The 25,132-nt window shown below is 36.2% G+C and overlaps 2 protein-coding genes across 5 annotated transcripts in view; both read left to right on the top strand.

Annotated features, from left to right (window-relative positions):
* The window catches only part of map3k13 (mitogen-activated protein kinase kinase kinase 13), a 53,151-nt gene extending 37,054 nt beyond the window's left edge, over window positions 1–16,097 (top strand). For all 4 annotated transcript variants that reach the window (XM_039683509.2, XM_039683507.2, XM_089133468.1 and 1 more), the window contains 11 exons: window positions 859–1,050; window positions 1,939–2,097; window positions 2,268–2,426; window positions 3,183–3,291; window positions 4,301–4,410; window positions 4,494–4,610; window positions 5,507–5,650; window positions 6,566–7,241; window positions 8,857–8,927; window positions 9,308–9,599; window positions 10,909–16,097. In XM_039683509.2, coding sequence (XP_039539443.2) covers window positions 859–1,050; window positions 1,939–2,097; window positions 2,268–2,426; window positions 3,183–3,291; window positions 4,301–4,410; window positions 4,494–4,610; window positions 5,507–5,650; window positions 6,566–7,241; window positions 8,857–8,927; window positions 9,308–9,599; window positions 10,909–11,010 — 2,131 coding nt within the window. In that variant the 3' untranslated portion in view covers window positions 11,011–16,097. The remainder of the gene's footprint in view (window positions 1–858; window positions 1,051–1,938; window positions 2,098–2,267; window positions 2,427–3,182; window positions 3,292–4,300; window positions 4,411–4,493; window positions 4,611–5,506; window positions 5,651–6,565; window positions 7,242–8,856; window positions 8,928–9,307; window positions 9,600–10,908) is intronic.
* Window positions 16,098–17,711: 1,614 nt separating this feature from the next.
* The window catches only part of pfkla (phosphofructokinase, liver a), a 30,419-nt gene continuing 22,998 nt past the window's right edge, over window positions 17,712–25,132 (top strand). The window contains exons 1-4 of the mRNA XM_039683149.2: window positions 17,712–18,072; window positions 19,695–19,768; window positions 19,875–19,952; window positions 23,896–24,085. Of these exons, the coding sequence (XP_039539083.2) occupies window positions 17,988–18,072; window positions 19,695–19,768; window positions 19,875–19,952; window positions 23,896–24,085 (427 nt within the window). The 5' untranslated portion in view covers window positions 17,712–17,987. The remainder of the gene's footprint in view (window positions 18,073–19,694; window positions 19,769–19,874; window positions 19,953–23,895; window positions 24,086–25,132) is intronic.

Here is a 25,132-nt window from a genome sequence, read left to right as displayed (position 1 = left end):
TCCGAGTCAATTCGTTCATTTCGTTCGTTGAATCAACCAAATGACACGAAAAAAGATTTGTTCATTTTGATGAAGGAGTTCGAACAGGAGAGTCATGAACGCGCATCACAGAACAGAGCAAGGCGAGCATTTGAGCTTATACATTTTTAACTTTGTTTTTTTTATTTTTTATTAAATGAGCGATCTTTCACTTGATAAGACCCTTATTCATCGTCTTGAATTGTTTAAAGCCCTTTGAACAGTTTGCAGTTTGCACTGAAACTCTCATTTGGACCTAGAACCGTTTGGACCCCATTGAAGTCCATTATATGGAGAAAATCCTGGAATGTTTTCATCAAAAACCTTAATTTCTTTTCGACTGAAGAAAGAAAGACATGGACATCTTGGATGACATGGGAGTGAGTAAATTATCAGCAAAAGTTTTTTTTAAAGTGAACTACTCCTTTAAGGTTCATTCAAACCAAGGACAATAACAATAACGAAAAAAATACCGACGTAGTTCTAAAATCATTCTAAATAGTCAGTTTTACAATAATGGCACAGAGAAACTGTCATTGGAATCACTTTCAGATTTATTTTATTCCAGCTGATGATCGATTAAAAACATTGACAGCCAATCAAAATCCATCCTGCTTTAAAGAGCTCGAGCATCAACGCATCAGAACACAACAAAACTGCCACCATGTGCTTAGACTGAATTTTGTGGACGCTGATATACTTGCACGTTATCTTTATAGTTATTGTTCTTGGTGTGAACGTGCCTTGGAGTTAATCTAAAAAAGTTCATATTTCCTTGCATCCCCTCCCCTGAACGTCAGTGTGTTTGACGCTAAAGCTTGCTGTGGTGTTGTCTCTCAGGGGTGTGTGCACGCAGGCGCCGTGTTACTGCATCATCATGGAGTATTGTGCACAGGGGCAGCTGTACGAGGTCCTCAGGGCCGGCCGGAAGATCTCTCCACGACTGCTGGTGGACTGGGCTTCAGGGATCGCCAGTGGCATGAACTACCTGCACCTCCACAAGATCATCCACAGAGACCTCAAGTCACCAAAGTGAGACTCCTCAGCCTCCGTTCAATAACAATACCTGAAAACCAGTTCTCCAGACCTATTTGGTACCATAACAAAAACTGTTGAATTTTTAACTGTTCACCTATTTTATTTAAATATTTCAAAATAAAAGTATGACATATATTAAATTAGTTAAGTTTTGAATAATTATGTTTTAAAAATATTTTTGAAATTGATGGCTGCAATTTATTGGATGAAAAATACTATTTTCTATATTGCAATTTTTTTTTTACTATATTCCAAAAATTTTATTTTTGGGGGAAAAAAAAGTGAATTATTACAATTTACAATAGCTGGTTTTTATGTGAATATATAGTCAAATGTAATTTATTCCTGTGATGTAAAGCTGAATTTTCAGCATTAAATGCCAGTCTTCAATGTCACATGATCCTTCAGAAATAAAATGTATTCAAATAGAAAGATTATTTTAAACTGTACTAATATTGCTGCTTTTACTTTATTTTTGAACAAATTAATGCAGCCTTGGCGAGCAGAAGACTCTTAAAAAAAAAACAAATTCAAGTGTAAAAACTGTACACATGTAAACTGTTGAAAAACACTTTTTTTTTGTTTTTAAAAACTTTATTACCAAAGACAGACTCATCAGCCTTAGTTCAGACTCTTCCTTTATAATGAATTGCTAAAAAAGGACTCAATTTAAAAAAATAGGAAACAAATCAGTCTCAGACTCGTTAGCTACTGGTTTGATTCTTCTAAAGTACTAAAAGAGTTGTTAATAAAACCATTAAGAAAAATGGATTGTTGAAATTATAGCCAGAACATTTGAATTTTTAATGATTCCCATCCATAGATTTAATGTGCATGTGTGCAAATTTTCCACCTTACCTCTGAGTGTGTTTTTTTTTACAGTGTGCTAGTCACTCAGAATGATGGCGTGAAGATCTCAGACTTTGGCACATCTAAAGAGCTCAGTGACAAGAGTACGAAGATGTCCTTTGCGGGTACGGTGGCCTGGATGGCCCCCGAAGTGATCCGGAATGAACCAGTGTCAGAGAAAGTAGACATATGGTGAGTGTTAACTAATGTTTGAGTGTGATTTAAGACACTGTAGAGCTGCACGATTAAAGGGACACTCCACCCATTTGCATTAAGATTTCCATTGTTCGATTTGAATGGTCGTGCAACACTCTCTCATTTTTCCGACCCCTGACTCTAGAGTTGTACCTGTGTGTTTGCAGGTCGTTCGGTGTGGTGTTATGGGAGCTGCTGACCGGCGAGATCCCCTATAAAGACGTGGACTCCTCCGCCATTATCTGGGGTGTGGGGAGTAACAGCCTCCATCTGCCTGTGCCGTCCACGTGTCCCGACGGATTCAAGATCCTTATGAAACAGACCTGGTGAGACTGCATTTATAATGGAAAACCTTAATGCTGCTGTTTATGGAATGAAGGGTTACACCTTTTATTTTAAGGTGTAATTATATTATGTAAGTACTGAGTAATATTAAGCAACTACTATTGGTTTGTAACACCGTTCAGTCATATAATGGAGGTCTATGGTCACCACCTCAAAGAGCATGCACAGAAAAGTCCAAATTAAACATGATTAACCGACTCATAAATGTAAGTACACATTGATGGCCTAAGACACAAAACGAGCGGTTTGTGTGAGAAAACGAACAGTATTTATATCGTTTTTACCTCCCGCGCCCTCAGATCACTTGGACGTGGCTGTGATTACAAGAGGTAAAAACGATATAAATACTGTTCGTTTTCTCACACAAACCGCTCGTTTTGTGTCTTAGGCCATCAATGTGTACTTACATTCACGAGTCATTAAATCATGTTTAATCTGGACTTCTCTGTGCATGCTCTTTGAGGTGGTGACCATAGACCTCCATTATATTTTTATGACCTAAAAATATCAAAATTGAAGCTACTGCGGAAACAAAGACACCTACATCTTGGATGCCCTTAATTTCAAAGTGAACTATCCCTTTAATTAAATAAAAGCCTGGAAAAAAGTTGTTGAAAACTCGGTTGAAAGGTAAATCAGTCTCTCTTGCTAGGGTGTTTGATAGATTGTTCTGGATTTGCTGTGATTGACCAATCAGACTTTATTGGTTGTTTGAGATGTCGTTCTTGTACCTGTAGGCAGGGCAAACCCAGAAATCGTCCGTCCTTCAGGCAGATCCTTCTACATCTAGACATCGCCTCCGCTGATCTGCTCGGGACGCCACAGGAGACGTACTTCAAATCTCAGGTGAGGAAATCCTGATGTCTGCATACAGTCGTCCATATAGAGTCACTGCAGTCTTCGGTAATGGAGGAGGGCGAAACAAACATGAAGCAGTTCTTAGTTCTCTAATCGATTCAGAACTAATTTAGCAACGACAAACATGCAACGTGAAGATGGTTGATTTATGAACGGACGAGTCAAAAATGAGTCAAAAATACTCATTTTCTGGTTTGTTTCTACTACTAACAGTTATTAAAACCATGAAAGAACTTATTTTTATGATTCCCTTCCATAGATCATAAAAATGTGTGTGTGTCTGTGACCAATGCTATTTTAGTATTATTGTTTTGAATCATCTTATATTTCTATTTTCTCTTTTCAATTCATTTTAGTTTAATATTATGTGCTTTTAGTTTTTAAATAATTTTATTTAGCTTTAATATATTTCTCTTTCAATTTTAGCGTTTTTACTTCGGACCTTTTTTTTCCAGTTAGTTGCAAAATTAGAATTTCGCATTTACATTTTTTTCATTTTAAGTTTGTCTTAAATTTTAATAGGGATGCACCGATATGAAGATTTTGGCCGATACCGATAACCGATAATTCTTTATATTTGAAAGCCGATAACCGATATAATCCAAATTTTTATCAAATTTTGAGAGCCTGATTACAAAAACAAAAGTCTCACAATTAAATCCATGTTCATGTTATAGTGTTGTATTGCCGATACGACAGATTTGCGCAGCACATGTTGTACCGAACCGTATTTTAATTTTTCAATCATAGAGATTTCAAGAAATTCAAAAACATAAACAGTGCTCAACAAGTGTCTCAGCTGAAGGGAATAATGCATTATTTATCTGCTTTAATATATCGGCGACATTTTCTTACCAGGCCGATAACATTAAAAATGAACATATATCGGCCGATACCGATATGCTGGCCGATATATTGTGCATCCCTAAATTTTAAGATTAATTTCAATGAGTGCAAATGACTTTAAATGTTTTCGTAAACAATAAAACTGTGACAGGCGAATTGGAGAGAAGAGGTGAAGAAGCATTTCGAGAAGATCAAGAGTGAAGGAACCTGCATCCATCGCCTGGACGAGGAGCTCATCCGCCGCAGAAGAGACGAGCTGCGGTCAGTGAGACGAAAGCGGACAGAAGCTGTGTGTGTGTGTGTGTGTGTGTGTCCGTTCTCACTGTGCTCTCTGTGTCTTTCAGACATGCACTGGACATCCGAGAGCATTATGAGAGGAAACTGGAGCGGGCCAATAATCTGTACATGGAGCTCAGCGCTATCATGCTACAGCTGGAGGTGCGAGAGAAAGAGCTGCTCAAGTGAGTCTCAAACGCACAACCAATTATTCCTCACAGTAAAAATCTGCTTCAGATATAATCAAGGCATGATTTAGCTAAGCGAACATCATGTTTAGTCATTTTTATGCACCAATATAACAATACACAGTCATAAACTGCAATGTTAATGCATAAAAAATGCAGTTTTTATTTTATATTTGAGTGATTTAAATAAATCTCTGAATTGAATCATTTTGAAATGATTCTTTGAACTAATTCACAGTAATGAATCAAGCTCTAATGCATTTTTGCAAGTTTAAACATCCCAAAATGTTCATGAAATATTCAAGAAATCAAGAAACCTAATCCATAATCTTATAAATTCATGTGGTTATTCAATGTTTGTTTTTAATCTAGTAATTGCTAGAATTACTTCTGGTAGTGTAATGAAAACATGCATCCAGTAAGAGATGTTAAAAATTGATGCTGATTTTACTTTGTTTATTCATCACACTGGAAATGGAAGGTCAGGCTGTACACATTGCATTGTGGGATACAATACTGCTCTCTGTTTGATCTGCTCTTTTGAACAAATACAGTAGATCAACTGAATATTGCATGCATACAGAAACTGTGTGTACTTTGCAATATAAGCAAGTTTTGAACGTGTGTGTGCTCTTTCTCTCTCTGGGTTTCTCCGTTTATTGGCTTGCAATTACTCATGAAAGGCTGTAATGATTCTGAACTCTAACCCCGTGTGTGCCTGAACGCTGAAACTGTAATTAAATCTAATCTGTTTAAACCTCGACCCGGCTCGTGCAGTTCATGCCAGAACATCCGTGACCCACATTTACACTGAACGAGCACACAATGATCATTCACTGAAAGCCTCTAGCACAGACCTGAACGTATCCCATGTGTTTTCCCATGTTTCCCAGGAGGGAGCAGGCGGTGGAGAAGAAGCACCCCGGCACGTACAAACGCCACCTGGTCCGGCCCATTGTGCGACCCAACGCTGTCGAGAAGCTCATCAAGAAAAAGAGTAGCATGAACCATAAGACAGGGACACAGCCGCCCAAGAGGTGACCGACCCTGAACACATGGGCTTATGTGCTGTTTATATCATATTATAGCGACTCCAGAAACTGGGGTTCACGACCCCTGGGGGTTCATAAGGGAACTGCAGGGAGTTCATGAGTTGATGAAGCAAATAATGAATAATGAAATTTAATAAAGGAATAATTATGAAATAATATATATATATATATATATATATATATATATATATATATAATAAAAATAATATAATATATATGTATATATATATAAAATAAAAATAATTATTTAAATAATAATTACAATTATATTCAATTATTATTATAATTTAATATATATTATAATAAATAAATATATGTTTAAATTACATCATTTGTTAAAATAATAAATATCAATAATAATGTATTTAAAAAATAAATTAAATATAAATGAAACAAATGTTTCATGAAGTGAATAATTTATAAAAAAAATATTTAATTAAAAAACAATCATTAAAATAATATTAATTATTTTTTAATAAAACAATTAAACATATATATTAAAATGAAAAGTGAATAATCAATAAAAAACCAATTAATCATTGTTTTAATAAAATGCATAATAAAAAAAATTAAATAATTTAATGTCTTGTGAACATTGCCCAACATTTGAGAACAGTAAACATGCAAATGTGTTTAAATAAAATTAATAATAATGAAATCATTTCAAAATTAAAGCAATTAATATAAAACCCAAAGTGGTTTGACTGTCAGAAATCCCTCGTTTACCTATGCGAAATCACGTTTTACTGAAACAAGCTTGACAAAAAAAAAAAAAACCATATTATACAAATGAAAATTTTTTTTTTTTTCCTTTCCGTGAATATGCAAACATGGTTGGATAATATGTGAAATATGAATTCTCGATGAGGTCATTAACCTCGTGCATGTGATCTCCTGCAGACCGGATCTGCTGCGCTCCGACGGCATTCCCAGCGTCGAGCCTCTTCCGGCTCCGTCCCCACTGTCAGGAAGCCCAAAAGTGTCCACCCCGCCTGGGAAAACCCGGTACCGCAGTAAACCCCGACACCGCAGAGCCAACAGCAAAGGCAGCCACAGCGATTTCCTAGGTTCGCTGAAGCCCAACTCAGTCCCTTCAGAAGAACAGCAACCCCTACAAGAGCAAAATTACCATCATCATCATCATCATCCTCCTCCACCCGAGGGGCCGCTCGTCCCGGTCCAGAACCGTGCGATCGCAGTGGCGACGTGTGCCAATAACCTGCGCTACTTCGGCCCAGCTGCTGCTCTCCGAAGCCCTCAGACAGATCATCTCCAGCGGAGGCTCTCCGGCTCCAGTCCCGATCTCATTTCCACTGCGGTGGATGCGGATTCACGGCACCGCAGATCCTCCATCCCTCCGTTCGTGGGCTCCGGCCCCGAGCCGCTGTGCCCCTGCTGTCAGGCTCATCCGTTCCCGGGCTGCACACACTGCCAGGAGACGCCGCCCGCTCCCAGTCACCCACAACTCCCACATTACTCTCTGCTGAGCACCAGTGAGGGGACGCCCCTCGCTAACAAGACCACGGAGAAGCCGGAGCAGGGAAGCTCACTGCACACGCTCAGACCTCTCAGAAAGGTTCGTGACATTTAGGGGCTCTTCAGATCTCGATTTATCAAAACGATCCCATTTACACCGGGTTTTTGCAAAACGGATATAAATCCGATCTGTAATAATACATTTTATGAATATTTCCCTATTTTTACTGTGCGTTTGACTGAATAAATGCAGCCTTGGTGAGCAGAAGAGACCTTCAAAAACATTTACATTTTTTAAAACATTTAAAACGTAATTATTCCACTTATGACTGGTTGTGTAAATCATGTTCGTTAGTTCTTAGTTAAGATCTTTATTTAACCCTCTGATGGTCCTCGGTCAGTTCTGACCGAATAATTGTCTGTTTTGAATTATTGAAAATCACAGCTTCATCGGAAGGTTATGATACTTGGTGACTTTTTTGGCATTTGGTATGTAAATACAAAAAAAAATTGAGGTCATGATCCGAGCATGCTAAGTGGTCATAAAAAATAGTCACACTCGTGGTCTTCAGTCAGAAATGACCGACCCATAGGAAATGAATGGGAAATTTACAAAAACTAAAATTCTCTGAATTTTTGTTTTTACAATCTACAAATCGGCCACGATTCTTAAAAGAAGTATACCGCAGGAAAGGGGCGACACTCTACAACATCAAGAGTGCAAAAAATTTACACCCACCCACATACACACACATACAAGCACACTTTTATACACATACTCACCAATAAATTCAGACTACAAAAAATCTGTTTTGAATTTTTAAAAATCACAGCTTCATCGGGATGTTACGAAACTTGGTGACATTTCTGGCATTCGGTATGTGAACACACAAAAAAAATTTAGTTCATGATCCGAGCATGCTAAGTGGTCGTAAAAAAATTAGTCACGATTTTGGTCTTTGGTCAAAAATGACCCCCATAGGAAGTGAATGGGAAATTGACAAACACAAAAATTATCAATTTTTTATTTATTTATTTTTTACAATTTTTTAATAAGAAATAGTTTTTGAGATTGTTTCAATTATATATTCAAATCCACCAAAAAAAAAAAAAAAATGTGTTCATAAACAGCGGGGAATTCACATGCCTCTCCATAGAGAGCTGTACATGCCATCTAGTGGTTACACCATGATTCTACGCTCTTTCTCTATACTGTAACCAGATGGTGCTAATTTTCTTCAAAAAATATATTTTTTTCTGAAGGCCTAGACTCTATATTAAACAAAAAATACCGAATTAATAATTATTTTTTTAAAAATAATATATATATTTCCATTAAAAATAGACCATAAATATTGCATAAATATGAATAAATTCAATTAAATTGTCTCAAAATACTAAATTAAAAAGAATAAATATTATAGAACAAAAATAAATTGCATTGGTTTTACTGGGATGGAAGAAGTTTCATTTTTAGGCCTCCGGTCACTTCTGACCGGGAAGGCCCAGGACGTGACTCATAAAGTAAGACCATCAGAGGGTTAAATCATTCTAAAATGCGAATTTGCTGCTCCAGAAACATTTTGGATTTTTATCAATGTTAAAAACAGTTAATATTTTTGAGAGAAAATTATCATTCAATATCATTGTGAAACTGTACTGTGTGTGAGAGTCTATTCATGATGGATTTGACATTTTTTGCGTGTGTCGGTCAGGCGGGAGACGAGTCTTCTGAGGAAGAGGAGGGAGAGGTTGACAGCGAGGTGGATTTTCCACGCAGACAACGGTGAGTCCGCTCTTATGATCAATGATTAATATTTACTCTTTTCGCTGTGCATTTTCTCCAGAAGAGTGAATCTTTAAATCTGTGTGTTTCTGTAGCATTAGCTTATAGAATGTCAGGATTCATCAAGTTTAAATGCAAAATGAAAATGTCTCATATTGAAATTGAGTTTTTACGTGATACAATAGTTGCTTTTTTGTGCATTAGAACCACACCAGGCATTGTCATATTACAAAATAATTTATTGAGGACAAACATAAAATAATTTATTGAGGCTCCTGATTGGATAACGTGGCGCCAAATTTCATTTTTCATAAATTTTTTCATCTTGAATGCACCAAATAAAATCAAATAAAGTATAAGCAAATGTTGTCTCCTTCCAGTCCTCACCGCTGTATGAGCAGCTTTAAGTCGTACTCCACCTTCAGTTCGGAGAACCTGTCGGTGTCTGACGGAGAGGAGGGCAACACCAGTGACCATTCTCACAGCGGGCCGCTGGATCCGCTCAGCGCCAGTCAAGAGGAACATCTGGACGAGCTGCTGTCCCACACTCCCGAGATCCCCATCGACATCTCCACGCAGTCCGACGGCCTGTCGGATAAAGAGTGCGCCGTCCGCCGGGTCAAGACTCAGATCTCTCTGGGAAAACTGTGTGCGGACGAGCACAGCTACGAGGTACACTCGTCCACTTCACCCAACGCTGATGCTAGGCTAGTCGTTCAGTCAAAAACATCTCACAAATTTGAATAATTAAAAGCACTTACTATAAAGTTTTAAAAAAAACAAACAATAAAACATTTTGGAAATAAAAAATAAATAAAATAAATATTATTGTATACAGACTAAGCATTAAAGTAAAACAATGACTAAAACTATGTTTGAAATAAATAATAAATAAAATAAATATTATAATATACAGACTAACCATTAAAGTAAAACAATTATTAAAAATATGTTTGAAATAAATATAAATAGAATGAATATTATAATATACGCACTAACCATTAAAGTCAAACTATTTCTAAAAATACGTTTGAAATAAATATAAATAGAATAAATATTATAATATACACATTAACCATTAAAGTAAAACAATTACTAAAAATATGTTTGAAATAAATAATAAATATTATAATATACACACTAACCATTAAATTAAAGCAATCACTGAAAAATATGGAACATTAAAAATAATATTAAATAAAAAGAATGTTTAAATAAATGCAAAATAAAAAAAACAAAATAAAAAAGGTTTATTTTATATTATAATATTATAATTATAAAATTTTAATTACAATGGAACAAATATTGTTTAATAAAACAAAATAAAATGCTTACTAAAAAGATGTTTTATTTGAAAAAAATTAAAGAAATGCATAATTTTAAAATAAAAACAACTAAAATAAAACAATTACTAAATTTCAAATCTACATTAAAAAAGATATATTATTTTAAATAAATTGATTATTAGAATAAATACTTAACTTAAAATAAAAACAATCAAAATTAAACGCTTAGTAAAAAAAAAAGTTGATATTTAAACTACAAATTACTACAAATGTGAAATAAAGTAAAATAAATCATTATCATGAAATAAAAAATTATCGAAATAAACTTTATAAAATATTTTATTTTTTTTTACCTGCATATAATGTGACCATTAACCATTATTAGAGAACTGTGAACATCCAAATGAGTTGTTAAATTATTACAATATGAACTCACTAATGTTAAATATTTATAAAAAATATTTATTTAGGTATAAAATATTTTAGGTCAAAGTTGTTCCACTTTAAATGAACCGACTCAAGCAAACAATTCGTCTATGAATCTTTACTCATTGGAACATACAATCATCATTGCAATTAGGACAATATTATGCAGAATAATCATTTGACGAGACCATAACCTGTTGAATCAGTTTAGTGTGATTATAATTGGACTAAATGTGAACCGTTTCCTGTTTCTTTATGGTTTCGCTCAGAATCCGCTGCATTTCGGTGAATCCGACTGCGACACTTCGGATGCTGAATGTTCCGACGCCACCATCAGGAACAAGCCTCCCTGCGCTCCCTCTTCCTGGTGAACCTTCGGAGGAAACCACGGCAATAATCCACGCCACACCCGCCATTTTATCCAGCCCTTCCCATAATCCACCACTCCCCCCCTCTCTCTCTGAGCATCTCAGGCAGATTCCTCTGAAGTGATAATGTAGCTAGAGTAAAACGCTTCATTTATTTTATTATGAGCTGGAGGAAATGCAAAAAAAAAAAAAAAATCAGGAACCGGAATTCCAACATCAAAAAAAAAAATAAGAGCATAGATTCCGAGTATTAGCGCTGGAGTGTTCACAACAAAACAAGGCACCTCAAAACCAGGTTAGTTAGTTAGCTAGCTAGGTTCAGATGATTGTGGTCTGCAAGAATGTGTGTATATATGTCCGTAGGTACGTGAACGAAAGTGTTAAGTGTGTAGCTTGAGGATCCATTCCATGACGGGACCACAGCCGAAACATGAGACGTGTCCCTCTGAAACCTGCGACTTCCTGAGTTTACAGACGTGACGCCCTTCAGGGTAACTTTAATTTGAGCACCAGCAGGAACTATGTCTTTTTTTTTGGTTTCTTTTGCCCTTTTGACTTCCAAGATCTATGGATGAATCCCAGCATGCCTGCTTGGTCGGCATTTGATCAGCCAATCAGACGACTGCTTCTGCTGCTCGCCTCTACGGACAAAACGGAAGTAAAAAAAAACAAAAAACTGCTCCACCGGAACAACGTCTTTAATGATCAAATCAGTGTTTAAAGGAACCCGGAGCAGCTTTTTCCTCATCTCAGGACTGTTTGTGGACGGCAGGAAGTAGGACTTCATCCCTAAAGAGTTTCTTTATTTCCGTCATCTTTAACTTGACGTGAAAACCAACCGTGTAGATGTTCTGGAGATGCAGTGTCCCTTTAGACCCCCAAAATAACACTATAGTTCATGTCATTTCAAACATCAGTATCACACACTCTTGATATAAGGGTTCTTGGCATTGATGGCTTGAACGGGTCTTTGTGAAAAATGGTTCTTTTGGGTTTTTTAAACGTTCTTCACTCTTAAGAAAACACAATTATTTTAATGTGCTGTTTTAAAGGTTCCTAATTTAGTTTGGGATCTCCTGTTTACATGCGTACTTGATCAAAAAACACTAGTTTTCTCATAATATACATTGGACATCTCATTTTTTGAAGAGTCTGAAAACGGTTAGCTTAGATTCGGTCTCTCTAAACCCCTCCTTTCCGAGAGTAACTCTGATTGGTCAGATGGCCCAGTCTATTGTGATCGGGTTACTCTGCTCTGATTGGTCAAATGGCCCAGTCTGTTGTGATTGGCCTACTCTTCTCTGATTGGTCTACTCTGTACTGATTGGTCAGATGGCCCAGTCTGCTCTGATTGGTCTACTCTGCTCTGATTGGTCAGATGGCCCAGTCTGTTGTGATTGGCCTACTCTTCTCTGATTGGTCTACTCTGTTCTGATTGGTCAGATGGCCCAGTCTGTTGTGATTGGTCTACTCTGCTCTGATTGGTCAGATGACCCAGTCTGTTGTGATTGGCCTACTCTTCTCTGATTGGTCTACTCTGCTCTGATTGGTCAGATGGCCCAGTCTGTTGTGATTGGCCTACTCTTCTCTGATTGGTCTACTCTGTTCTGATTGGTCAGATGGCCCAGTCTGCTCTGATTGGTCAGATGGCCCAGTCTGTTGTGATTGGTCTACTCTGCTCTGATTGGTCAGATGGCCCAGTCTGTTGTGATTGGCCTACTCTTCTCTGATTGGTCAGATGGCCCAGTCTGTTGTGATTGGCCTACTCTTCTCTGATTGGTCTACTCTGTTCTGATTGGTCAGATGGCCCAGTCTGCTCTGCTCTGATTGGTCAGATGGCCCAGTCTGTTGCGATTGGTCTACTCTGCTCTGATTGGTCTACTCTGTTCTGATTTGTCAGATGGCCCAGTCTGCTCTGATTGGTCAGATGGCCCAGTCTGCTCTGATTGGTCTACTCTGTTCTGATTGGTCAGATGGCCCAGTCTGCTCTGATTGGTCAGATGGCCCAGTCTGGTGTGATTGGTCTACTGTATTCTGATTGGTCAGATGGCCCAGTGTGCTCTGATTGGTCTACTCTGCTCTGATTGGTCAGATGGCCCAGTCTGCTGCGATTGGTCTACTCTGCTCTGATTGGTCTACTCTGTTCTGATTGGTCAGATGGCCCAGTCTGCTCTGATTGGTCTACTCTGCTCTGATTGGTCTACTCTGTTCTGATTGGTCAGATGGCCCAGTCTGGTGTGATTGGTCTACTCTGCTCTGATTGGTCTACTCTGTTCTGATTGGTCAGATGGCCCAGTCTGCTGCGATTGGTCTACTCTGCTCTGATTGGTCTACTCTGTTCTGATTGGTCAGATGGCCCAGTCTGCTGCGATTGGTCTACTCTGCTCTGATTGGTCTACTCTGTTCTGATTGGTCAGATGGCCCAGTCTGCTGCGATTGGTCTAATCTGCTCTGATTGGTCTAATCTGTTCTGATTGGTCAGATGGCCCAGTCTGCTCTGATTGGTCAGATGGCCCAGTCTGGTGTGATTGGTCTACTCTGTTCTGATTGGTCAGATGGCCCAGTCTGTTGTGATGGTGAAATGGTGCAAAAAAACCTTTATTATTAAGAGTGTAAAGTTCATTGCAAGGTTTATAACAACATAAGAGTGTTAAATGATGACATGATTGTAGTTTTAGGTTCAACTATCCCCTCTAGCGTCTTTAATAATGTGTATGGTGTGTTTGTGTGTTTGTAGTGTGGGATGTTTAAGCGAGCTCTGTTAGCGTCAGCAATAACGTCTCAGGCGGTGAGAAGCGTTCGCTCAGGATGACTGTCTAGCAGGCTGGACAGGTCGACAGTCGTGAGGCCGGGTGGATTAGAAACTGCTTTGTAAAAGACCTCTATTTTTCCAGGTATGAGTTCGTTATTTTTACACCGTGAGTTTTTTTCAGTAAAAAAAAAAAAAGGAACAGGAAAGAAAAAAAAAAAGGGAAAATTCCCGTGCTTTTTGCTGGTTTAATGCTCAGGTTCAATGCTTTACAGTGCTAATGAGTCTCCACTAGGGAAAGCGGTTTGCTCGTGTTTGTGTTTGAAAATGAGGCCAGTACGCACAGTTTGCAAATCCAATCGTTTTTTCTGAACAAAACTGGATCAAACTGCTGTGTGAACGTGGCGCCGTGTGTGTCTCTCCCTCGCAAACATGTTCTTCATTTCCTTCTGAAAGGGACTCTGCATCTTCCGGCATGTCTATATATTATAGCATTCATATTTACCCTGTGTTTAGATATAGACGTTCTAGTGCTAGTTAAAAAGCCTCGTTCATCATCAGTAAATGCAGCCGGGTCCTCCAGATGTGTTGCTGAACAGCACACGGCATGTCAAATAAACTGTGAATGGTATTATTATTTTCCTTTTTGTTATTATCTACTTGCAGCTTACTAAAAAGAGCCTTGCGAGACGTGACTCTATAATAAAACTACAGTATCGTTGAGCAAATGAACAAAGCTAAGGCCACTGGAAACAAACTTTACGTCAACATGAAATCTGATTTTGCGTTCGGTTTCATTATTTTTCATTAATGTCATCTCTTTCTCTTAAGATCAAGTTTCACATCGAAATATTTCAAGTAAATTGTGAACAGCGTTTCATGTTGACTTTAAACTCTGGGCCAATTTCCCAATGTGATTGGGGGGAAAATATCAGCCATTACGACTGTACTTTAGTTTTTTTGTTTGTCATTTCTGTTCAGTATGATGGTGAACTTTATTAACATGGTCTGATCGTAATGAAGGCGAACCGAATACACACACACCAACCTCAATGTTTCCGTTTACGTGTTGCTCTAAAGATCAGACCTGCGTTTTTAGTCAGTGATATATGAAGTCTTATCACAAATCCTGTAAAATATGATTTTAATTTAATTTAATTTAAAAATGTCGGTCTTTTTATTTGTAGCTGGTCTACATGATCATTTAACTTAATTTATTTTGATGCACTAGTAAGATTTCTGTTAATTGTTGTGTATTTTCCGTCTTCTGAAGTATTACCGACGAGGTGAGATGGCATCTTAAAGAAATGAACATTTGGTTATTATTTTCTCCGCCCGTGTGCTGTTGTTATTTTTATATGGAAATTGGGGAACGTGATATCTGTACATTTATTACATCTGGACACTTTTCAAATGTCATTCTCATAAAATGAATGCGCTTTACCTAATCAAAAAAATTGTGGCAACAGATTACAAGCAATATTATTCATTCAATTTAACAATAGAATTGAGTAATAATTAGTTCCTCAAAAGTTAACCATTTAAAATGAGTAAAATTAATAAAAAAACATACATTTAAGTCACCATTATGACGGTTTTCTCCTTCAGTGATTCTGCTTGTTAATGTCCGGTGTCTTCAATGTTGGCAATATAAAATAAAGAGTTCTTAATTAATCTTTGACGTCTGTCTGTTATTCAGATATTTTTGTTTAATTTTTTGGTGTAAACTTTACTCATTTTAAATGGTTAACTTTTTTTTTTAATGCTTTATTTTCAGCTTTTCAATTTACAAAAACAGAAAACCAAGTAGACTAAAAATAAAATTAAAATAAAAGTAAAAAGAAATCCCCCTCCCTCCCAAATGGTTAACTTTTAAGGAATTATTTTGATTAAGTATTACTCAATTCTTATTTGTTCAATTTAATGAATAATATTGTTTGTAATCTGTTGCCACAATTTTATTGATTAGATAAAGCATGTTCATTTTTACATTGGCTCAAATTTAATCATTGTAATAAACTTACAATGATTCATTTTTAGAAGTTAATCAAAATTATTTGTTAATTTGGGGCGTCATAGAGTTCAGTTCGGCTGTCTAAAATGTACGTTCCTCTCTTATTCACGTTAACCATTTTGAATTGTCAACAACTACAAAAATGAACTTTACTTGTGCAGAATGTCATTTTCTTTTTCATGTCTCGCCTCTTTTCCTTCCTTGAATGATGTTCTGATCAACCAATCCTGGAGTTCCCCTGTAACCGCCTGTGTACAGTGTGACAGGAGTGTGTGTAAATCAAGGCAGAGCAACTGCATGGAATAAACACTGATGTACTGTACTAAACTCTCAACGAACTCGTCTTTAAAGTTTCGTCAAGAGGTTTCTTGTGCATGTTGTGTTTCCTTTACAGACAGAAATAAGGCCTAGTATCACTTACATGCGTATAAAGCAGAACTGAGTTTAAGGGCCAGATAACTTATCATTTCAAATAGAGTTGAATGTTCAAAGTTCACAAGTTTTATTGCATTTGCACATTATATCGTTCATTAGGTCTAGGGAGTATTACTGTACAAGCACTGAGAAAAACAGCTCGGTTACATTTCCCTAATTCACTTAATTGCATGAACTATTAACAAATGTTTAGCTTTTTTTTAATTATGCAAATTATAATGAACTCTCTGGACCGCGTCGTTTAGCGGTCACCAGTGACCAAAGCCTTGAAATGTAATCTTTTTTTTAATTTTTTTTGTTCAATAGTTTTTTATTTAGCATTTTGAGGGGATTTTATGATATGCAGTATTTATATTTAAAAAATCCATTTATAATTATGCAATAATTAAATGCAATATTTCACATTAAAATAGAGTGAAGGCCTTAAAAAATATTGTTTTTTTATTAAGAATAGTTCCATCTGGAGACGTTAAAAAATGAAAACTTATGTATGTGTAATGTGTGTAACCACTAATGCCCCCTGCATAAATGTAGAGAGGCTTTTGGATTTCCTTTGTTTGTTTGTTTGTTTTTTTGGACATAATTTAGATCTATATACATATTTAGACATTCCAAAAGACAATTTTTGTCAAGGTTTAGATATTTTTGTTAGATATCAGATTTTGCATTATGATTACAAAGTAAACGTGACAAAAGTCTCCAAGTGTCATTCCTTTCCAATGAAGCTAAGCTAATTTTTAATTCAAATGTAAAATATTTGACTGAGGGTTTTAAAAAGTACGTTTTTCCCTCTGTCGTTTTTTATATTCTTTAGCACGAGGACAAGGCATTACATATTCAAATTATTACATTAACATTAGTTGCCAGAAAATGATAAATTGATCAACTAAAATATTTGACAAAAATATTACTAAAAAGTTAAAATAAATAATGACATAAATCCAGTTTTTTTTAAAGCATTTCTTGTTTTCAGTTTTAGTTTGATCCGAACTATTATTTAGATATAATTTAAAGTCATTTTTAAAAAGTGAAAAATGTGGCTTCTTTTTATGAACACTCTAAAAAATGCTGGGTTGTTTCAACCCAACATTTGGGTCAAATATGGACAAATGTTGGGTTAAAAATGCAATAAAATTGAAAGTTGAAGTTGGGTTAAAATTTGAAATAACCCAACATTTGGGTTTGTCCATATTTTACCCAAATGTGGGTTAAAACAACAACCCAGCATTGTTTAGTGTATAGCCTATGGTATTTTTTGCTAATAAAATAACTGTGTAATATAGTTCTTTACATTCCAAAGTGCCATTCTGAGTATAAAAGAGCACATCAAACACACAGTTTTATATCATTTTTCTTCTATTGAAGGTGTAAACAATTAACAGATGTAAAATAGTTTATTTTTCTAGTGCACAGTATTCACAGGGACATGTCAAGCTTAAATCATCGCCTATAAAGCACGCACAACACGTTTATATAACATCCCATGACGTTGCGCGTCGGTTATGGTTATTGCCGCACATTTGCACCGCAGCATCATCAATATTCCCGATCCTCCGGTCGCTCCAGGATGAGGAAATCGTGCAGCTCGACGCGTCGCATTCGTGACAAACCCACAGAGCAACTAGTGTAGAGAGAGACGTCAGCGCGCGTCAGGGGCGTCCTTGCGTTTGTTTCCCGGAAGGTCAGTCTACTCTGCGCTGGAGACCCGCTGGATACGAACCGTATACTGTTATTATTCCGCAGAAGCGTGTTTAGCGGAGACATCGACGCGACGCGAGCAGAATGAGTTCCGCGGGGCTGGAGAAGCTGCGGATGACCGGCGCGGGGCGAGCGATCGCCGCACTCACCAGCGGAGGAGACGCACAAGGTGACGCAGGGCCAAAAACACACACACACTTAGTTATATAGGCAGCGCGTTTGTTCATGTCGTGAGGTTTAGCCTATATAAAACTAGATTTCCACACTGAGATTTACTCTCACCTGTCTGATACACACTTTCTATCAGCTGTTTTTTTAGTTTAACATGCATTGAATGTTCAGGCTGTACTAATTATTCTTGAAGATCTACATAAATCATGGTAACTATCCTTGTTGCATATGTTACATGTATTTAATATCAGTAAATTATGCATAATTGCATGCAACTAACCCTCAACCAAACCCTAATCCTACCCTAACCCTTTGCTCAATATTACTCAGGACTTATTACACTGTAACAATGACAAAAAGTGTAAAGTGTGAGCTACGTCTGTGCAGCTGTACAGTAAGTACAGTATTGGATCTGCCAGATGAACAGTGAATCTCACTGACTGAACCGCTATTTTAAGAATTTTTGTTTTATATTGTGGCTTTATTTCCATATAAATTAAGCACATTTTACCCCCATTTGATATGATGATTGATTATGCCAGACAGGGTTATTATAATTAAATAAAACCATTTTTTTTCATGCACGTAAAAAACGTACATGGTCACTATCTGTGAACCCTATTTACACTAAGTAATTTTAATGTTATTTTGTTAATTTATCTGCAATACATCCTGCTGCTACAGATATTTCCACTCGTCATAATTGTTACATTTTTTAAACGATTAATCGCATCCAAAATAAAAGTTTGTGTTTACATAATATATGTGTATGTACTGTGTATAATTATTTTGTGTGTGTGAGTGTAAATATACATATGCATGTATATTTAAGAAAAAATATTAATTATATATAAAATATTTAGATTTATATCTAATGTACATGAAAATATTTCTTAAATATATACTGTATACAAGCATGTGTGTGATAATTATTCACAGTACATACACATATATTATGTAAACACAAACTTTTATTTTGGATGCGATTAATCGTTTGACAGCCCTATTACATTTTATATTGCTCATACTTATATTTATACGGTCTTATTTATTTATATTTTCGGAGCCTTGCAACTGTATATTGTGAATGAGCATTAATTAAAACAAACAAGTAGTATTATATTGAATATTATTAAATAATGTTTGAATGAACAGGTTTTGGGGAATCGTGTCAGATGTGCATTTTAGGGATGGGCAATGATTAATCGCATCCAAAATAAAAGTTTGTGTTTACATAATATATGTGTGTGTGCTGTGTATAATTAATTTGTATATATAAATACCCACACATGTATGTGTATATTTAAGAAAATTTTTTATATTTTTATATTTTTATATAATATTAATTATGTTTAAATATATATACATGCAAATATTTCTTAAATATATACATGCATGTGTGGGTATTTATATATACAAATTAATTATACACAGCACACACACATATATTATGTAAACATAAACTTTTATTTTGGATGTGATTAATCGTTGCCCATCCCTAAAATACACTGTGTTCAAATCCAGAAAGTGTTTACTCACTATTATTGATTATTGCTATTATGATGGGATGTGATCATTAAACTGTTGAATATGAGGATTAAAGGATATGTTCTCTGTCAGGGATGAACGCAGCGATTCGTGCCGTGACCAGGATGGGCATCTATGTGGGCGCCAAGGTGTATCTGGTGTATGAGGTACTGCCGACATCATGCTTTCACGAGTCTGTGCTGGTGTGTGATGATGGAAACACTTGAACTCGTGATATATGAGTATTAATGTGAGGATTAACTTTGATTTCAGGGCTATCAAGGACTGGTGGACGGAGGAGACAACATTAAACTGGCCAACTGGCAAAGTGTCACCAATATCATTCAGCTGGTGAGAGCATCCGACACACACACATCCGGTTACATCCAGTCAGAAGATCCTGCAAAAGTTCATTTATTTCAGTAATTCATCTTAAAAGGTGAAACCTATATATTATATAGACTCATTACATGCAAAGTGAGATATTTCAAGTTATAATTTTGATGATTATGACTTATAACCCCAAATATTGTGAAAAGGTTTTCAGCTGTAATCCATAATCATCAAAATTATAACTTGAAATATCTCACTTTGCATGTAATGAGTCTATATAATATATTAGTTTCACCTTTTAAGTTGAATTACTGAAATAAATGAACTTTTGGACCATATTCTGATTTTTGGAGTTTCACCTGTGCTCGCTGAGAACATTTGGACCTGAAAAACAAAGACATTCAAACAGTTATTATAATATAAGCTCATCTTTCATAAGTATGCGGCCGTTCAAAAGTGTGGGCTAAGATTTGAATCATTTATTTTTAATACTTTCATTCAGCAAATATGCAATGATTTCTGCAGGATCATGTGACACTGAAGACTGGAGTAATGATGCTACAAATTCAGCTTTAATCACAGGAATAAATCACATTTGACTATATATTCACATAGAAAAAGCTATTTTAAATTGTAATAATATTTCCAAATTGTTACTGTATTTTTGGTCAATACATGCAGTCTTGGTGAGCAGAACAGACTTCTTTCAAAAACATAATTACATTTATATACATATTTACATATATACAATAAACGTAACCCCAACTTTTGAATGGTAATGTGTATTGGTTAAATTATTATTATAAAAAAATATTATAAACTGAGATATAGCTTTTATATTTTCTGTTCTCATATTAATTTTTTGTTACATTTTTTTGTAATTTTGTTATGTGTTTTTGTCAATTCTATTAGTTGTTGTATTGTTGATATTTATGCTTTATTGTGGCTTTAGTTTAGGTAATTCAAGTTAGTTGTCAAGGCAGAATTTCCACTATTTAAAGGAAAAGTTCACTTTTAAAAAACTTTTGCTGATAATTTACTCACCCCCATGTCATCCAAGATGTCCATGTCATTCTTTCTTCAGTCGAAAAGAAATTAAGGTTTTTGATGAAAACATTCCAGGATTTTCTCCATATAATGGACTTCAATGGGGACCAAACGGTTCAAGGTCCAAATGAGAGATTCAGTGCAGCTTCAAAGGGCTTTAAACAATTACAGATGATGAATATGGATCTTATCTAGTACCCTTCGAGTCATGATTCGAAAAAAGATTCGTTCATTTTGATAAACGAGTTTGAACAGGAGAGTCACAGAACACAGAGCAAGGCGAGCATTTGAGCTAATAAAACTTATTTATTTTTTAAATGAGCGGTCTTGATAAGACCCTTATTCATCGTCTGGTGTCGTTTAAAGCCCTTTGAAGCTGCACTGAAACTCTCATTACAACCTTGAACCGTTTGGTCCCCATTGAAGTCCATTATATGGAGAAAATCCTGGAATGTTTTCATCAAAAACCTTAATTTCTTTTCGACTGAAGACAGAAAGACGTGGACATCTTGGATGACATGGGGGTGAGTAAATTATCAGCAGAAGTTTTTTTTTTAAAAGTGAACCACTCCGTCATTAATCTTTATATTTTATTTCAGCTCTATTTGAATGAATGAAAGCGATGTTTACCTGCTGTATGCAGTCACAGTGCGGAAGTGAATCAATCAAAATAACATTATTCAAGAACCGCTATAAAACCAAACCTTAAATCATATGTTTATCTCTGCTTTGAGACGATCTACATTGTTAAAAGCGCTATATAAATGAGGATGACTTGAGTTGAATACAGGATCTGTCTTGTTGAGTTTCTTCTCTCTCTCTTCTCTCTTCTGTTCTCCGGTTAGGCCGGTCACTGGTAAGCTGTCCTGCTGCATGTGCTTTCACTCAGCCTGGGAACATAAAGAGATCAGAATAACACAGACAGGGTTAAAGGGTTAGTTCACCCAAAGATGAAAATGATGTCATTAATGGCTCTCCCTCATGTCGTCCCAAGACCTCCGTTCATCTTCATAACACAGTTTAAGATATTTCAGATTTAGCCCGACGGGCTTGGGGCGACATGAGGGTGAGTCATTAATGACATCATTTCCATTATTGGGTGAGCTATCCCTTTAAGATCTATACAAGTGCAGTGGTTTGCTCGTATGAAATGTCCTGTATGCAGTGAGTTATAGTGATTATATTATTATTTACTCAAGATTTCCACCATTCTGTGATCAACTGCATCCATTATTCTTCTTTTCAACATAATCCAGTTGGAAAGTGTTTATGGAGGCGGTTCACCCAAAAGTGAAGATTCGGTCATCATTTATTCCCCCGCGTGTGACCTCAAACGCTTATGCTGTTAGTGTGTCAGTGAATCTCCACTAAACCTTCGTCTCATTTGCAGTCCCGTTTGTTGATGTCAGAGCTGCTGAAGTGCTTTGAGCATCTTGTTTAACTTGTAATATAGTGCATGAGTCACATGGGCTCGGGTACTTTAGTGGTGTTTTATGAAAACTTGCTGCACGCATGCATGTAGACTAGTCTAGGGGTGTAACGATCCTTCATGTCACAATTCGATACATATCACGATACTGAACTCACAATACGATATTTTTGACATATGCTAAAAGGTTAAAGATTAAAATGCTTACTTTAATATTACATTGTGTGCGTACAGTAAATGAATAGTAAACCCAAAGCAGGACAATAGAGACACCAGAATAACAATATTCATGATTCTGAAGCTGAAAAAACACAATTATTTTTGACGAACATGCTTTCACTCTGTCTACTTGTATTTAAAATTATGTAAGCCATTTTTTTACTGGCATTTGGCATTATCAGGACACATAAATACACCCCATTGCATTATTATACATTATATTCAACATTATATATAGTAGTTTAATGTAGTACTGACACTAAACTCTCAGTAATTTTCATTTTGGATGAACTATACACACTACAGATATTCACTACCCACGATATATATAGTTGCATTTTTGTATTGTGACACGATATATTATTACACCCCTACTGTGTTTAATAACGACTTATAGCTTTGGAAAGACATGCAGGAATTAGAGTGTTTTCATTCTCTGGGTGAACAGTTTTAACTTCTGAGTGCATTCGGTAAGTTTGTGTGTGTGCGTGAGCTCAATAAACCCTGTCTGCGCTGACGGCTGCTCACGTCTCTTTTAAAGCGATAGTTCACTTTGAAATTAATGTTTGGTATGTTTTAGCTCAAGGGCATCCAAGATGTAGAAGTCTTTGTTTTCACAGTAGTTTCAATTTTGATATTTTTAGGTAAAAAAAAATATAATGGAGGTCTATGGTCACCACCTCAAAGAGCATGCACAGAGAAGTCCAAATTAAACATGATTTAATGACTCGTAAATGTAAGCACACATTGATGGCCTAAGACACGAAACGAGCGGTTTGTGTGAGAAAACGAACAGTATTTATATCGTTTTTACATCTTGTAACCACAAGATCACTTGGACGTGGCTGTGATTACAAGAGGTAAAAACGATATAAATACTGTTCGTTTTCTCACACAAACCGCTCGTTTCGTGCCTTAGGCCATCAATGTGTACTTACATTTACGTGTCATTAAATCATGTTTTACTTGGACTTCTCTGTGCACGCTCTTTGAGGTGGTGACCATAGACCTCCATTATATTTTTATGACCTAAAAATTTCAAAATTGAAACTACTGTGAAAACAAAGACTTCTACATCTTGGATGCCCTTGAGGTAAGATAAAACATACCAAACATTAATTTCAAAATGAACTGTCCCTTTAAAGCTGTGATGCACGTGACTGTTCTGGCGCGGCGCTGACGTGCATCTATGCCTGTGCTGAAGCATTGCACATAATAACTCTCTGATTAAGACATCAGACGTAACCTCAGTGTTGTCGTCCACAGGGAGGGACGGTGATCGGCAGCGCCCGCTGTAAGGCCTTCACCACGCGCGAGGGACGCTTAGCGGCGGCCTTTAACCTGGTGAAGCGTGGCATCTGTAACCTGTGTGTGTGTGGCGGAGACGGCAGCCTGACCGGAGCACACATCTTCCGCTCGGAGTGGAGCGGACTCCTGCAGGAGCTGGTGGAGAAAGGTACCGAACACACACCAGCATGTGGAAAACACATTATATGCATTTTTGTCCTTTTCAGTTTTGTTCTTTTGATCACTTTGCCTGTGTTAAAGCTAACTGCAAAAAACTTGGCACAGGTGTGTATTTTATTGGAATTTTATTATTTCACCATCATTTTTTGCATTAGGTACAAAAAATACTCCCTCTCAGCACCTAAAAATGTCCCCATTGAAACCCATTAAAACTGCCATTTTTAATCCCCGGTTCAGTTAACTATAAAATTATGCAATCTTTGTTAAGAGGCTTTCATTCTGATGGCAAGGCTTCAAAATTTTATTTTTTAATATTTTGTATCAGATGGTGCCATTTTTTTTTTTTTAAGTTTGGGCTATAAAACAAATATCGCTTTATTCCTGTTTTCTGGTTCGGCATATTATAGAGCCAACTGGATAAATTATGCAATGATATTTGTGTGGGTGTGTTGGTATGGATGTCAGAGTGTGGTTAGTATGTGTGTTATAAAAAAAAATATGTGTGTGTTTGTAATACTGAGAGAGAAAAACTGCAAATTCAAATCCAATCACTGTGAGCTCCAGTGGGGTTTTGCTGGCACCCAATGGGGAAAATATGTTACTACGCCCAAACAAACTGTTACCGAAAGATCATTTTTTGAGATATCATCCTCAAATTTGGAACACAACCTATTTAGATGTATGGCTTTGATTTTATTGCAGTTTTGAGTTCAACCTGATTTATTTTTTATAAATAATTTTCATAAACTTATACCTACAGTATATAACTTTTTTTGGATTTACTTATTACTATTTTTTTTACTTCAGCAATAATCTGCACAGGGTCTTCTTTAAAATGATACCAAACTTAAGTCTGTTCTCCAAAGCGTCACATTTTTATGACAGTCTTTTTACCTATGTGTAACTTTTTTTAATTGATGCACAAGGGTTAAGAAACAGAATGGCAACAATAACGACTTTATACCCCTAAAAAAAGGGATGTGTGATACAGGTGAAACTCGAAAAATTAGAATAACGTGCAAAAGTTCGTTTAGTT

This window comes from Pimephales promelas, chromosome 7 (genome assembly GCF_988280905.1).
Source record: "Pimephales promelas chromosome 7, fPimPro1.hap1.1, whole genome shotgun sequence".
Classification (NCBI taxonomy): Eukaryota; Metazoa; Chordata; class Actinopteri; order Cypriniformes; family Leuciscidae; genus Pimephales; species Pimephales promelas.
The sequence above is the reverse complement of the archived record's forward strand: the minus strand, read 5'-3'. Positions and strand labels throughout refer to the sequence as shown.